Source organism: Tursiops truncatus, chromosome 10, assembly GCF_011762595.2.
Source record: "Tursiops truncatus isolate mTurTru1 chromosome 10, mTurTru1.mat.Y, whole genome shotgun sequence".
NCBI classification, from domain to species: Eukaryota; Metazoa; Chordata; class Mammalia; order Artiodactyla; family Delphinidae; genus Tursiops; species Tursiops truncatus.
Window position 1 is genome coordinate 64058936 of NC_047043.1, and position 14387 is coordinate 64073322.

At 59.1% G+C, this 14387-nt stretch overlaps 1 protein-coding gene across 5 annotated transcripts; it reads right to left on the minus strand.

Moving 5' to 3' along the window:
• Nucleotides 1-110: 110 nt before the first annotated feature.
• On the minus strand, nucleotides 111-11863 carry LAMB2 (laminin subunit beta 2). 5 transcript variants are annotated; one of them, XM_073787914.1, is made up of 33 exons: nucleotides 11721-11863; nucleotides 11543-11628; nucleotides 11247-11425; nucleotides 11022-11157; nucleotides 10867-10940; nucleotides 10273-10461; nucleotides 10119-10182; nucleotides 9679-9881; nucleotides 9469-9589; nucleotides 8944-9132; nucleotides 8561-8740; nucleotides 8327-8439; nucleotides 7982-8061; nucleotides 7760-7892; nucleotides 7405-7563; nucleotides 7200-7327; nucleotides 5322-5454; nucleotides 4942-5134; nucleotides 4721-4864; nucleotides 4243-4492; nucleotides 3996-4159; nucleotides 3691-3915; nucleotides 3387-3604; nucleotides 3187-3283; nucleotides 2724-3096; nucleotides 2440-2624; nucleotides 2125-2366; nucleotides 1697-2045; nucleotides 1159-1366; nucleotides 940-1081; nucleotides 680-871; nucleotides 429-588; nucleotides 111-358 (listed from the first exon to the last, which is right to left on the minus strand). In XM_073787914.1, exons 2-33 carry the CDS (start codon nucleotides 11625-11627, stop codon nucleotides 222-224), a joined length of 5445 nt encoding a protein of 1814 aa, XP_073644015.1. In that variant the 5' UTR covers nucleotide 11628; nucleotides 11721-11863; the 3' UTR covers nucleotides 111-221. The 5 variants fall into 5 exon arrangements, with proteins under 5 accessions (XP_073644015.1, XP_033720801.1, XP_073644013.1 ...); XM_033864910.2 differs by lacking the exon at nucleotides 11721-11863 and having other exon boundaries at nucleotides 680-856; nucleotides 4243-4474; XM_073787912.1 differs by lacking the exon at nucleotides 11721-11863 and having other exon boundaries at nucleotides 4243-4474.
• Nucleotides 11864-14387: the final 2524 nt, after the last annotated feature.

The window sequence follows — 14387 nt, forward strand, 5'->3', positions numbered from 1 at the left end:
CGGAGGAGGCGGGGCTCCGGTGCTTTGGCCTCGGTGGGGCCCTGCTGGTCGCAGCTTCTAGGTTCCGCCCAGAGACTCCGCCCTCCCCAAATCAGAGTCGGTCACACAGCGGGGATTCACACTGGTTTATTGGGGGCCTTGCCAGGCTGGGGACTTTTCCATGCACAGGCAGTAATAAGTGCGGGGCGAGGCTGGGGACTGGGGTAGGCCTCGGGTAGGGGTCACTGGCAGGTGTTGTAGATCTGGACCTGCAAGTTGATGGCTTGAAGCACACTGCGCATCCTGGCCTCCAGCCCGTCCAGCTGAGCCGCTTTGCCCTCCAGCGCCCGCTCGTTCTCCTCATAAGTGCCTTCCAGCTCTAGGAGAGACAGGTCTCAGATGAAGGGTCCTTCTCCCAGAGTCCCACATCTCTGGCGTCCCATCCTCACCTTGCAGCCGCTGCAGCTTGTCCTGAGCAGCCTGCAACAAGCCGCGAGCCTCATCCCGCAGTTGTTCTGCCCGTGCCTGTGCAGCCAGCACACCCTGGGCCTTGCGCTCAGCCAGGGCCCTCACTGTCTGGTACTGGTCACCTAGTGGGCCCTTCAGCAGCTGCAGATATAGAGGTCCGGGGCAGGGTAGTGGCCCAGTGGAGGCCCAGCCTCTACCCCCACCCCTTCCAACTGGCTCTGCCTCAACCCACCTGTTCAGCTTCCCGGGCACGACCCTGGGCACTGCCAGCTGTTTCTTCAGCGCTAGAGGCTGCCAGGCTATTCCCTGCTCGCTTCAATTTCAGAGCCTCCAGGAGACCATCCAATTGCTGAGCCCGCTCACCTGCAGAGCTCAATGCCTTCTCTGTACCTGCCATCCTCTCCTGAACCTGCCACGGGTGGGCCTAGGGTTAAACAGGTTTATGCAGCATGCTCACAACCTTGCCCCACTGATGTCCCAGGGAGACCACACCTGGTGCAGGGTCTGCTCTGTGTCCTGTGTGTCAACCACTGCCCCCTGGATGGCACCCTGAGCAGCACCCTGTGCCCGCTGGGCCTCCTCCAGCGCTGCCTGTACTGTCTCTGCCTTCTGTTTCTCACCCTCAGCCCGGCTCCTGGAGAAGAGAGGGAATCAGGACTTGCAAGTATCAGAACTAGGTGTCAAGGATGGGGTCCAAGGTTGGGGTCAGACCGTGCCCGCTGTGCATCCTTCAGTAGCTGCTCTGCCCGATGCACGTCTCCCACAGTACGCGCCAGGATCGTGTCCACATCTGCCAGGCTCCGGACCCGCTCTGCAATCTCGCCCGCCAAGTGCCGGATCTGCTCAGGTGACGCTGGGATGGAGAGCTCTAGCACCCGTGTGGCCACCATCTCAATGCTGTCAGGATCAGCCCCCTCCTCTATGGGGACACAGGCAAGGGCTTAAGGACACAGATTCCCCAGCACGGGCATGGGGACACAGTCTTGGGGTATGGACTCAGGGACCACACATGGGGTATGGATTTGCTAATAGGCATAAGGATGTAACCACAATGACAGGGACTATACATGGGACATAGATGCAGGGTCGTGGACTTGGGGACTACATATGGGCACGGGCTCAGGGTCCAGACACCCTGAGCCCTTGCCCATCTGTGGTCACAAACACAGGTACAGTGCAGGCCCTGACCCAAGTATGAACACAGACATGGGGGAAACACCACATGGCCTGGGCCACAAGGGAGGCTCACGGCTGAGGAAGTCCTTCACACTCTGGATAAGTTCCCGCAGTTCCTGGTTGGCCTGTTCCACCTGTCCCCTGGAAGCATTAGCCTTGTCCAGGGCTGCCTGGGCCCGCTGCTGTGCCTCGCCTGCCTGCCGACGGGTCTCAGCTACCTGGCTGAGGATGCCACCACCTTCTGCCAATGCCCGCTGCAGTTCTGCCTGTGTGTGGCGGGCCCGACCCAGCGCCAGATCCGCCATGGCTGCTGCCCCACTGCAGCTGAGGCCCCCACAACGGGGCTGCCCGTCCTCGTCCCGACAGCCAGCACCCCCGCAAGGGCTCGTAGCACAGGGTGCATCTCCCGGGGACCCACACACCTGCCAGGCACAGAACAAGTCAGGGTCTGGGGGAAGGAACAGCCACACCCATATGTCCCACCCGACACTTGTGCCTCACCAGTTCATTTATGCCTGTCAGGCTCAGGGCATGGGTACGGGCAGAGAGCTCGCCCAGTGCCTGCTGGTTGACCATGTGCTTGCGGTTGAAGTCCTTCTTTCGGGCACCCATCAGCACCTCTGTCCGGTGCCGTGTGGCTGCTGAGTTGCTCACAGGGCTGGGCACTGTCAGGGCTGACATGTTGGCACGACGTTCTGCCTCTGCAGACAGGCTGTGGGCATGGCGGATGCTGTCATAGGCACCTAAGTCGGGCAGAGGCAGGCAGTCAGCTGAAGATCAACCCTGATCCACCCGCCTAGTTGACCAACAACTCACCCAGGAAGTTTGAATGCTTGAGCAGGTCCAGATGCTGGTCAAGCTGCCGCAGTGTGAGATTAAGTGCAAGCCCGTCTCGCTCTAGACTGCTTAGTGCATGGTTGGCATTGAAATTCTTGTCCTGCACATCTGTGAGCTCTGCTTCCAGCTGGGTCAGGTGCTCAGTGGCCTCCCCAATTTCACGCCTGCATGGGGTGATGAGGAGATATTATTTATAGAGACTTCAGCCCTAATGCATCGGGCCTCGGCCCCATCCCACCATGTATCCTCAGGCCCGTCCGCACCGCAACTCCTCTGTGGCCTCCACGAGCTGTGCAGTGGAGGCAGCTGAGGCGTTACGGGCACCGACGATCCCCTGCACAGTGCCCAGCTTCTCCTGCATGTGCCAGAAGCTGCTCTCAAAGGCACCCAGCACACCCGTCTGCTGCAGCTCCTGCGCCCACTGCTCCAGGCGCCGTGTACGAGCAGCCAGGTCCTGTACCACACGGTCCCAGTCCCCGAAGCATGCGTGGCAGGGGTGGCAGGCAGGAAAGACGCCCGAGAAGCCACGGGCACACTGGTCACAGCGCACGCCAGACATGCCCAGGCGGCAGCTGCAGTGACCTGTGGAACGGTGACACTGAGGTGTGTCTATCCCACGAGGGTCACAATCACAGGCTGCAGGAAAAGGGAAGACCACAGAGTTAGGGCGCCAGTGGGGCATCCTTGGAAGTGCCCCATCCACCCTGGCCCCACGAGCCCCCTTACCGCGGCACTGCAACCCAGGGTCTCCCCAGTGGAGTTCCTGGCACTCAGAACAGGTTCGCCCACCGAAGCCAGCATGGCAGTGGCACTGTCCTGTGAACTAGAGCGGGAACAGGGCAGAGGTCAGTCAGAGGCTGAACCCTCAAGACGTGAGGCAGGCAGCTGGCCCCATCTCCCCAGGGATCCACAGGAAGGTCCCATACCTCATTGCAGGTGGGGCCTCTGGCTCGGCTTGGGTGGCAGGCACAGGGCTGGCAGCCATGGCCACTGGTAAGGTTCCAGAAGTTGGGGGCACAGCGGTCACAGCTAGGGCCCTGGACATTGGGGAGGCATGGGCACTGCCCACTGCTTGGGTCACAGTTGCACCGGTCAGTGGATGGGCACTGCTGGGGATCTGTGCCCAGCAGGTTGCAGGTGCAGCCTATGCCAGCCAAGATGAGCACACTGGTTAAGGAGAGCTGGAGCAGGGAGCCCCACCTCAGCCACCCCCTCCATACCCACACTCACGGTGACAGCTCTGTCGGGCAGCCTGCCCATGGAAGCCAGGCTTGCAGTGGGCACAGTGCGGCCCCTCTGTGTGGTGTAAGCAGCGCAGGCATTGCCCCGAGTGGGAGTCACAGGCATCAGGGTCCGTGGGGTCAATGTTACCACTGCATTCGCATGGCTGGCACTGGCCGCCTGGCCTTGATGGGTCCCCAAAGTGCCCAGGGGCACAAGCTTCGCACCGCAGCCCTGCCCACGGTCGGGGGAAGGCGTGAGTGCTCAGCCCAGCTGCCCCACCCTGATCCCACGCCTGCACCTTACCCACTCACCTGTGTAGCCTGCCCTGCAGTGGCACAGGATCTGCTGGGAGTACCCATCCCGATGGCAAGAAGTAGCAAAGTGCCGCCGGCTCCCGGGGCCTTCAGGGCAGGGGCAGGGCCGGCACTGGCCCCCATATGGCAGCCGTGGGTCCCCGTGGAAGCCAGCAATGCACCTGCAGGGAGAAGGAGGAAGAGCTGTGTCATCCCTGAGCAGCCCGCCCACCCACCAGCTCACTCATAGCTGCTTCAGGCTCACCTTTCACAGTGCTCACCCCCTGTGTGGTCACGGCATCCCAGGCAAGCGCCTGTGTGGGGGTCACATTCGTCTGCATGCCCGTTGCAGACACACGGCCGGCAGTTAGGGAATCCCCACTGGCCACGCTGGCAGCGGTCGCAGCGAAGCCCAAATGCACCAGTTTGGCAGGGGCATTGCCCATTGGTTGCTTCACACAGGCCGCTGAGTGCCCCCTCAGGGCTGCACTGGCAGGCTGGGGGCAAGGCAGAAGCTAAGCCAGGGAGAGGGTTTGAGGGGAGTTTGGGTGAGGTCACGGTAGAAGGTCAGGGAATGGAAGAGAACTGCAAGTGACCAGGGCTGAGAGTGTGGGGTCCAAAGCAGAGTTGGAAAAAGGAAGAAGCAGAGCCAGAGGAACGAGGGAGAACAGTAGTGGCAGCGGGGCAGAGGTGGGGGCGGTGTGTGGAGAGAAGAACAGGAGAGACAAAGGGGCAGGTGATACCTTGACAGCCTGTGGGGCCAAAGCCATAGTAGCCAGGGGCACAGAGGTCACAGCGACGCCCAACCACTGCAGGTTTGCACAGGCACTGACCACCATGGGGGTTGCACTCAGAGCTCAGTGAGCCCTGGGGGTCACACTGACAGGCTGTGGGGAGAGGGGACAGGGCAGGTCAAGCTGAGCCCACACACCTCCACCCCACCAGCCAAACCACAGGCACTCACGCAGGGCTCCGTTGTAGACCAGTGTGGACAGGCTGATGAGGAGCGGGGCGCAGGCCTCAGAGGGAAGGGTCTTGCTGGGCACCAGACCCTCCTCGTGGCAGCGGTAGTGTTCAAAGGTGGCACGGCGCTCCAGAGAAGCCGCATCACCCCCACTAAACATCTCCAGCACCAGGACACGGGGCAGCAGCACCAGCTTAAGAGATGAGCAAGGAAGAATAAAGTTCAGACCCAGGACCATGTTGGAACTGCCAGGACACTAAGCTTAGCACTGCCACAGACCTGCCTCTTCTGTCACAGACCCCTTCTATACAGTCACCACTACAGGACCCATCCCACAGGCCCTGCCATCTTGGTTGGTGTGGGAAGAGGGAACTATTCACCGAGTCAATGAGTAGGCTGGGTCCAGAATAGGGGGCCTCAGGCTGGGCACCTCCTCCTGTTCGCACCAGCTTGAGATGCAGCTTGTAGGAGATGCCAGGCTCAAGGCAGACAGGTCTGGGAAACACCATGTACCTGAGGTAGGTGAGGACAGGTATGGGGTCACCCAGGCTTCCCGTATCAATCATCTTGGGCCTCCCCACCCCACACACAGCAACCAAATCATTGGCCAAGAAAGATACTAGGGCTGGGCCAGGCCAAAAACAGCTGGACAGCCTGACGGAGAATCTCTACAGAAGATTCCCATAAATGTGCCTTCACTGGGATCATCACCTGTGCAGACAGTCTTGCTGATAACAGTCCATACAGCCTTGCAACCCCAGAGCATTTCCCTGGCACAAATGCTTGCCAATTTTCCCTCAATGCCCTTTTTACGCTTCCTCCAACCTCGACCTCCAGCCTCCAGTCACGGCTCCTCTTTACCAAGACTGCATCACCTCCCCTCACCCCAGGTCATTCCCATCAGCCTGCAAACCCATGCTAGGGTTATTTTATCCCCCCTGAAAAAAATCTTTGCTCAAGATTTGAGTCTCTCCCTGGCTGCTGCTTTGTCTTTGCTCTCCTGACCAACAAACCCCTAAAATTTAACTGTAGTCACTGCCTCCACTGTCTAGCCTCCCACTCCAGGGGAGCTTTTGCCCCCTCCAGCATGCCATAGAGTCAGCCTGTCCCAAGGTCACCAGTGACCTCCATTTAGCCAAACCCAGTGGCCACTCCTCTATTCTTATCTGCTCCAGCATCCAGCAGCATGCAGTGAGGTCAGTGTGCCTTCCTTCCTGAGACGCTCTTCTCTTGGCTTCTGGGACCTTGTGCAGACTCCTGATTTCTCCCCATCCCCCAGCTACTCCCTCTCTACTGGGCTCTAACACTAGAGTACCCCAAAGCTTGGTTCTGCCCCTCCTTCCTTTCTCTGGTCATTTAATCTAGAGCCACCTCTTTAGGGACAAGTCCCAAATTTACATCTCCAACCTGAGCCCTCCAGTAATTCCAGACACAGAAGTCCAACCACCCACTGGCCTTGTCCCCCATGTCTAAGCATCTCAGAACTGCTCCTTCCTATGTCTCCATCTCAGCGAAGAACACATGCCATCCAGATGCCCAAGCCCCAAACCCTAGAGCCACCTTTCCACTTTTTCTCCCTTTCCTAAGCCATCAGCTCTGCCACTGGAACCCTCTGGAAACTTCCTTTTCTCGCCACCTCAACTGCTACACCTGTGTCCAGCCCACTGTCACTTAGCTAACTCAATAGCTGCCAGCAGATCTCCCAGCTTCCACCTTGGCCCTTTAGGTCTGTTCTCCTCTCAGAAACTAGGGGAATCTTTGCTAAACATAAGTCACAGTTGGCAAAATGTCTATAATGGGTACAGCCAGCTTCATTATGCTATTCTCTGTTTCTATGTATTTTTATTTTTACATGATAAAAAGTTAAGAAAAAAGTGATGAAAAAAGATACATGAAACAAATACTACCCAAAATATAATTAAGCCTTAGTCAGACCAGTTACATCCCCACTCAGAGTACTCTGACACCCTCCCTTCCCGCCAAGGGCACTACCTATCCTGACAATCAATGGGCTCCCCTTATTTCCTGCCTTGGCCTCTGGAACTTAGACCCCTGAAGGAGCAGGTCTTGTTCTGTCTACTTCCTTCCTCTGACCAGTGCCACGCCCAGCAGCAGCTGGCAAATAGTACGCAGGAGGAGGAGGCACTTGAAGGAAGGAACAGATGAATGAGCAGGGGGATCTTCCAAGTGCCCTGCAGGGAGCTTAGGGCTGACCCACAACCCCCCACAGTTGTAGGTGCTACCATTAGTGTCCTCACCTGGTGCCTGGTCGCAGAGTCCCTGGGATGTGGTCATCCTTGGGCAGCACGTGCCCACATGGGCTGTGGGCAGATACAGGCCCTGGGCGCTGCACAGTCAGTTCCATCTCTGCCCATTGCTCAGGTACCTAGGGGAATGGGGTGATGGATGAGAGGCTCCCACATCCAGAGGGTCAGCTCTGGGTTAGGTGTCACAAGGTCTGACCTGGGGCTCCAAGCGCAGTAGCAGGTCATAGTCCATGGCTCTTGGTACAGAGGCCACCAGGAACTCCAGTGCCTGGCCTTCCCGCAGCCTAACAAAGCCTGAGCCAGTCCAAGATGGAATCCCCCCAGGGGTCACCAGGCGTGCCACCACATCAGGTACCTGGGAAGCAATGAGGCTGGGGGTGTGGGCTCAGGCAAGGCACTGCCTCTTTTGCCACAGCCTGTCCCCAAACCCCAGCTCTCTAGCTGAGGCCCTGCCCGAGGCAGACACCCTCCCTACACCAGGCACCACCCATAACCCTGCTTCTCCAGCCATAGTATCACCCATGCCCTGTCCTTCAACAGTGCCCCCCTACCTGCCCCCGAGCTTCCTCAGCCTCCCAAGTTAGGTGGTCAAGGAAGGGCCGGAAGTAACCAGGCTGCACCTGCTCACAGCGTCGCCCCACCATGTTCTGGCGGCAGTGGCACTGACCTGTGGCCTCGTTGCACCTGGGGAACACATGGTTACTCAAGAAGGATCCCCTTTCCCGCCCAGGATCTTTTCCCACCCCTCCCAGGGCCCCTTATACAGTACTCACTGGGGATCCAGGGCACCACCGACATCACAGTCACACGGACGGCAGCCAAGTAGGTCGTGGCTCAGGCCCCAGTGGCCAGGCTGGGGGAGAAGAGGTTGCTGAGGGCCAGAAATAGACCCCCCTCTCTGCCCAACAGGGAATCTAATGATGGCTCTCAGCCTCTACCACCCCTTGGGGAAAGCCTGGCCCCCCGACCACTGGCTCCCACGCTTGGCCTCCCAGACCTGAGGCCTCTCAACCAGGATCGGACCCAAAGCCCTCAGCGCCCACCCAGTGGGGCAGGGACACCACTCCCATCCCTATCCTCTGAGGAGAAGTGCAGAACTCCAGCCCCTCCAGTCGCACCAGGCAGCGGTTGCAGCCACGTCCAGTCACTAAACGCTTGCAGAAACAGGCTCCACTGTTGCGGTCACAAGGGGTGCCCCCTGGCACTGTGCCCCGTGTATCACACTGACATTCTGTGGAGAAGGAGACCCATCAGCACTTTGGGGAGCTGGGGCAGTGCTCGTGTCCAGTTGGGTCCAGAGTAAGAGGTCAAGGGTTAAGGTCAGCACAGGAGTTAGGACAGGAAGCACATACGCTGGCAGCCTAGAGGGTCACTGGCACTGAGCCCAAAGAAGCCATCACGGCACTGCTGGCAGCGAGAGCCCACCACATTTTCTTTGCAGCGACACTGGCCCGAGACCAGCCCCAGTGCAGGATCATCATGGGGATCACAGCGACCACCGTCTTGGGAACCCATGGGGTCACAGTCACAGGCTGAGAGCACAAAGAAGTGCAGGGTTACCCTTATGCCAACTAGCCCAGCACCAGTCATCTCTCAAGCCCCCACCCTAGATTCCCAGTCTGGCTCCACCCTCCATCCCCCCACCCCAAATCCCTGCAACCTGCGCAGCAGTCTGGCACTTCAGCTCATACCCCAGGATCAGCCTTCCCTCTCCCATGTCCAATTCCAGCCTTACAGCGACACACGGCTGGGTCTCGCAGGTCCTTGGTTGGGTCACGGTAGAAGAAGGGTCGGCAGAGCTCACACTGGCGCCCAGCTGTGTTGTGCTGACACCCATCACACACACCTCCACTCACGTTGCCAGATGCCAGGTATATGGCCATGTCGAAGTGGCAGCTGTAGGTATGCCCATGGCACTCACACTCTTGGGAGAGGGGAGGGAAGAGCAGGGCAAAGGCCACTTGAGGGACCATGTCCTGAGAGTAAGGGGCTTAGGGGCCCCCAGTGCCACCTTAGGTCCCTGCCACAGGCCAGAATTTGTGGGTGGGGGTTCAGGGACTTTAAGGCTTCAGCATCATACTGGGCCCCTAACCAGAGCAGACTGTGCAGAGGGTTGAGGGAGTCCCCAGGGGCATCAAGACCAGGATACCCTTCAGGCACAGCCTAGGTGTTAGGGGCTTAACCAACCAGCTCTAGGTTCTGCCCAGGGCACAGCCAGGCCACAGAGTCCTGGGGCTATGAGGGCCAGGGTCTCACTTACTCCTGCAGGCGTGACTGTGGCCGTCCTCAGCCGGATGCCAGGGCAGATCATGATAGAAATCCTGACACTGCTCACAGTTGAAGCCACGAGTGTTGTGTTTGCAGATGCAGGCCCCATGAACCTAGCAGGGTGGGTAGGCAAGTGGTCAGCACTGTCCAGCCATGCCTGCCCCTGCCCCCAGCCCTACTCCAGCCAGTTGAAGACCCTCACCATGCCCTCAGCATGGGCTGGTGCCCCTGGGGCGGGTGCACACTGTGAGGCGTGTCCATAGCAGAAGCAGTTGCCACGCACAACCAGCTCGTACAGGGCATAATAGTACTTCTCGCGGATCTCCCGCCGTGGGTCAAGCAGGTTGTCCCCGAGCGTGTGTAGCCGTGTCAGGTTCACCCGTAGATTGGTGATCTTTAGCAGGTCTAAGTGGGGGAAAGGGGTTGGGGGCCAGCTGTCCAGGCAGGCTCTTGCTGCCCCATGCCCACCCAGGAGCTGAAGCTGCCAAGGTCACCTTGGGAGACCTCCTGTCTACAGCTATATGAGCTAAATTGGACTTGGCACCTGCCCTAGGAAGCACCCAGAATAGCTACTGAGGCCCCAGATAGTCATCACCAGCCGGGGGCTGGGACTGCGCCAGCCTCAAAGAATGGAACACTCACTCTGGATCCATGGGCTATAGGGGTCTGGAATAGGGATTGCAGGGTCCAGCACACGATAGATGACCTGGAAGGGCATAGAGTCATTAGAGACACTGGACCTGCCTCATGCCCGTCGTGCCCCCCTTCTGCCCCAAGTCCAGATCCCAGCCCTCACCTCGCCTTCAGTGGATGGCTCAATCTCTGAATAGCGAGACTCACAGACTACGTCATCCCAGTGCCGTGGGGGAGCCAGTGGGACTCCTGGGAAGTCAGCCCCACAGTCATAGGAGAAATATCTGTACACGTGCCAGGTGCGTCCAAAGTCTGCTGAGCGCTCCACCAGCATGGCAGCAGGGCGAAACGTCTGGGTGGGGAGCATGGCTGATCAGCGGGCACTAGGACCCAGGTCCAGCCCAGGCCCATCAAGAGCCCTGCCCAGCTGGGGCCTGCCCTCAAGCAGCTCACAGACAGGTGGAGGTGACCAGGGGAAGCCAAGCAAGGATCAGGAAGGGAAGCCACCTCTAGTGGGGAGACTCAGCGGTCACGGGGCCCAGGGAGGCAGCACCTGACCCAGCCTGGGATTGAGGCAGCGTGTACAAAGGCCTGGAGGGGGCAGGCAACAGAAGGTGTGGGAGGTGAAAGAGCCTCCCATCCAGCCAGGGCACAGCATATGAGCACAGGGAGGCTGGGCTGAAGAGCTGGGACTCTGTTCAGGGGCAATGGGGAGCCAAGCAGGGTGCTTCAAGCAGGCTCCCAGACACGCGGGCACCTTGAAGGTCATAATGAGGTGCGTGAAATGGAACTCAGCCTCCAAGTCCAGCTGGATGGTGACCACGGGGACACCTGGGGCAGGAGTCGGAGGTCAGGGACTTGAGGCTACTTGGTGGACAGCCCTGCTCACCCATACCTCACCCACAGCCTCACCATTCTCTGACTGCCACCAGGCTGCCCGGCGCTGTGGTGCAAAGCTGGTAACTACATTCTGGATGCGATGGCTGTTTGGGTTGTCTCTAGCAGAGAAGGGGCGCCGGGAGTCACACAGGAAGCATTTCTTCTCGTCCTGGGTCGGGTCAGGGTCAGGATCAGCGTTAGTACCTCAGCCAGTGGGCACCACCCTGAGCCAGCCCCCCACCTCAACTCCAATCACACCTGCAGGTGACTGACGATGCAGTAGGGCTGGGGCCCATGCAAGCCACAGGTGGATGAGGCGGTCAGTCTGTCAGCACGGCCCACCAGCAGGTCCCCTGTGGCGGGGTAGCAGCTTCCCCGCGAACAGCCTGGAACATCCGGGGCCGGGGCCGGGGCCTGGGCCAGGGCGGTGGCCGGCACTGGGAACAGGGGGTCAGCTGGTTCTGCTGCACTCCCACCCCATAGCCCCAGAGCCAGCTACCCCAGGACCCACCATCACATCCCGCAACCCCCAGGTCTTCACCAGGCCCTCTCACCACTCAGCAGCAGGCCCAGTAGAAGCTGCCAGGGCCCAGGCTGTCCCCGCAGGTCCCTCCCTTGTTCCCCTGCGGCCCGCTCCATCCTGAAGAGGAGAGGAATCAGGATGAGGGGGGATGAGAGGTCTGGGGCCCATGCCCATCTATCCCCTCCCTTGGGGTCCCGTGTTGACTCTGCCTGTGTGGGTCCTTGGCCGATTCCCCACTCGGTCCTCTGTCTGTCCGGCGGTCCCTCCACTAGCTTGGAGTCCGGCGACTTTGAGCAAAGTTGGGAAGTATGGCAGGAAGCAAAGCACGGAGCGGATCTCGGGCAGGAGCACAACATCATGCAGAAACCCCCACCTCTCTGGAAACGACTCTCACTCTAGAAACTAGACACAGGCTGGCTCACCTGCAAATCTTTATTGTGCCCCCATGCCCAGGTCTGCACAGAGCCAGGGGAACACAGGGTTTGGGGCCCTTAGGCCACTATAGTTAGGGGACGCACCAAGCAGGGGCTATGGCATAAACAAAGAAGAGGAGTCTGATCTTTGAGACCTCAAGTGGCCCATGGAAACTAGCCTTTGTCTCCAGTGTCATTGGTGCTGTGGCTTTTCAGTCCCAGGGCTCCAGCATCAGTGGGGAGGTGGAAGGGTGCACTCAGGGTGTCAAGCTCCCCTATTCAGGGATGTGGGATGGACAGCCTGGCCGGAAGGACAGGACAACATACGGGTAGCGGGGGAGATGGAGAAAGGCCATCTCCTGCCCAGGGTCTCCGCTTCCCCCAATCACTACAACAAGTAGGCATGAGAAGAGCTCAGTTTCCCACTATGAAAATGAGTGCTGGTCACTGACAACAGACCAGAGCAGTAGCAAGCAAATCCAGATCTTATGGCTCTTCATCCACTCCAGGCCTTCTGGCCCACCGAGAGCTTCCGAGCCCGGGCTTGGAATGCGCGCTGCCCAGAGCCCATGCCCCACCCAGGCCCCTGGGACTGCGGTAGGGACCACGGATTCTGGGGGTCTGTAGGGCCCTGTCGGGGTGGCTTTGAGCTGCCACAGCTGCGCCCACTGTCTGGGGTCAGGTGGAGAGTACCCCAGAGGTGTAGGCCCAGGGGAGAAAGCTGGGGTTCTTCAGGGGAATCATTAGGCTTCACAGGGAGAGTCTGGGCAGGGGGGCAGTCAATCTGCTGGACTTGAAGGGTTGCTGGGAGTCGCACCAGTTATGTGGAGGAGGGGTCTCCAGATACCCGGGGATCATGTAGTCAATCTGAGGGGCTCAGGGATATTAGAGGGGGCTCAGAATTGGAGCTCACTCAGAGATAAGGATCTATCAGGATCTCAGGGGCACTTGATGGTCTCAGGAAGTTTTACTTGATGCCCTCCCCCCGATACCCACCGCCTCCCAGTTTCTCAAGGTCAGAGGGCCACTGGAAAACAACATGGTGTCACATAGAGATCGCTCAGGATCAGCAGGCACTCAGTGGTGCCTCTGGTCTCTCAAGGTCAGGAGATTCCTGGGTCACTCTGGGGTCACTCTGAGTCACCCAGGTAGTCCCAGAGTCCCTCTTACTGGCATCCACAGACAGCAGTCAGCAGGTGGTGTACACAATGGCCCACAGCTGCATGTGATCAAGCAGCTCTGCTGCCTGCTGCTCCAGGGCCCACAGGGTGGTCACTTTCTTGCCCAGTGCCTGCGCATTCTGAGCCAGGTGGCGCTCCAACCCTGGGGATCAGGGTCATCTGAGCCAGGCTCTGACTTCTGGTCCTAATCTCTGACCCTGACTCTGACCCCAGCCCTAAATAAGCTCTAACCCTAATTAACGTTTGACCTCCTGTTCTAGACTTTAACCCCAGCCTGAGCCCTATATGAATCTGGACCTGACCCCTATATGAATCTGGACCTGATGCCTATATGAATCTGGACCTGACGCCTATATGAATCTGGGCCTGACCTGCACCCTTCCCTGACCCTCCCACACCATCCCAATAACTCTGACCCTCCCTTCTGACCCTGACCACCCCCCATACCCACCCCACCATGGCCCAGCCACGTACCCTCTAGGCAGCTCTAGCTGTTCTGTGCCAGCTTTAGAAACTCTTGGGCCTCAGCTCATGCCCACTGTACCCGCTCTTCTGCATTTGCACCGTGGCCACTGGGCTACGTGTGCCCTCCTGCAACTCCACCACACCTAACTGGGCCACCTGCAATTCCTAGAGCAAGACTAGATCTGAAACCCCACCCCACGTAGACTCTACAGTCCCAAACACATTGCCACCCAAAGTTCCTGGGTTTGGGGGGCAGGGGCTTTTAGAACTGAGACCCTGCCTCAGCCTGGCATAGCCCAGTCCCAGCCTAAACCCGATTTCACGCTATTCCAGAGGTGTCCCTGAGACCCTAATGTCCACTTTTCCCATCTCACCTTGCCCAGGCTCCCAGCCACACCCAAGGCATGTGCTGCTCACTCTTCTGCCTCCTGGGCCTGCCACTGACTCAGGGCCAAACAGGTCCTGAGAGCCATAGCTGCACTGGACAGATGCCCCAGGACTGGGGTCACATCCACTGCCAGTGCCACCCAGGCCAGGTGGCCTGCCACCTGAGGCAAAGATTAGGGAATCACAGAGAGGCCACAGCAAGGTAGAGCATTGCATGGTCAGGGTATTTAGCACCGTGGTATCACAACTGGTCAAGGATCTCAGGGAAAGAATGGGGATCACAGCAGCCTCTGAGCAAGAGGTGTGAGGGAGCTGAGGGGTATGGGTGGGGTATCACCTCCTGTACACTGGCTTCCAGACCTCGAAGTCTGTTTCAAGACCTGCAGTCCTTGCTCTGCAGCCCTTGCATGAGTTCCCGCCTCAGCCAGCA

Bases quoted from the DNA above. Each gene is read 5' to 3' on its own strand.
- LAMB2 (XM_073787914.1), bottom strand. From the start codon at position 11,627: ATGGAGCGGGCCGCAGGGGAACAAGGGAGGGACCTGCGGGGACAGCCT. The intron at 2,625-2,723 runs GTGCGGACGGGC...CACCCCATGCAG, and splicing joins GAGGCCACAGAGGAGTTGCG to GCGTGAAATTGGGGAGGCCA. The intron at 872-939 runs GTGTGGTCTCCC...GTTTAACCCTAG, and splicing joins CAGAGCAGACCCTGCACCAG to GCCCACCCGTGGCAGGTTCA.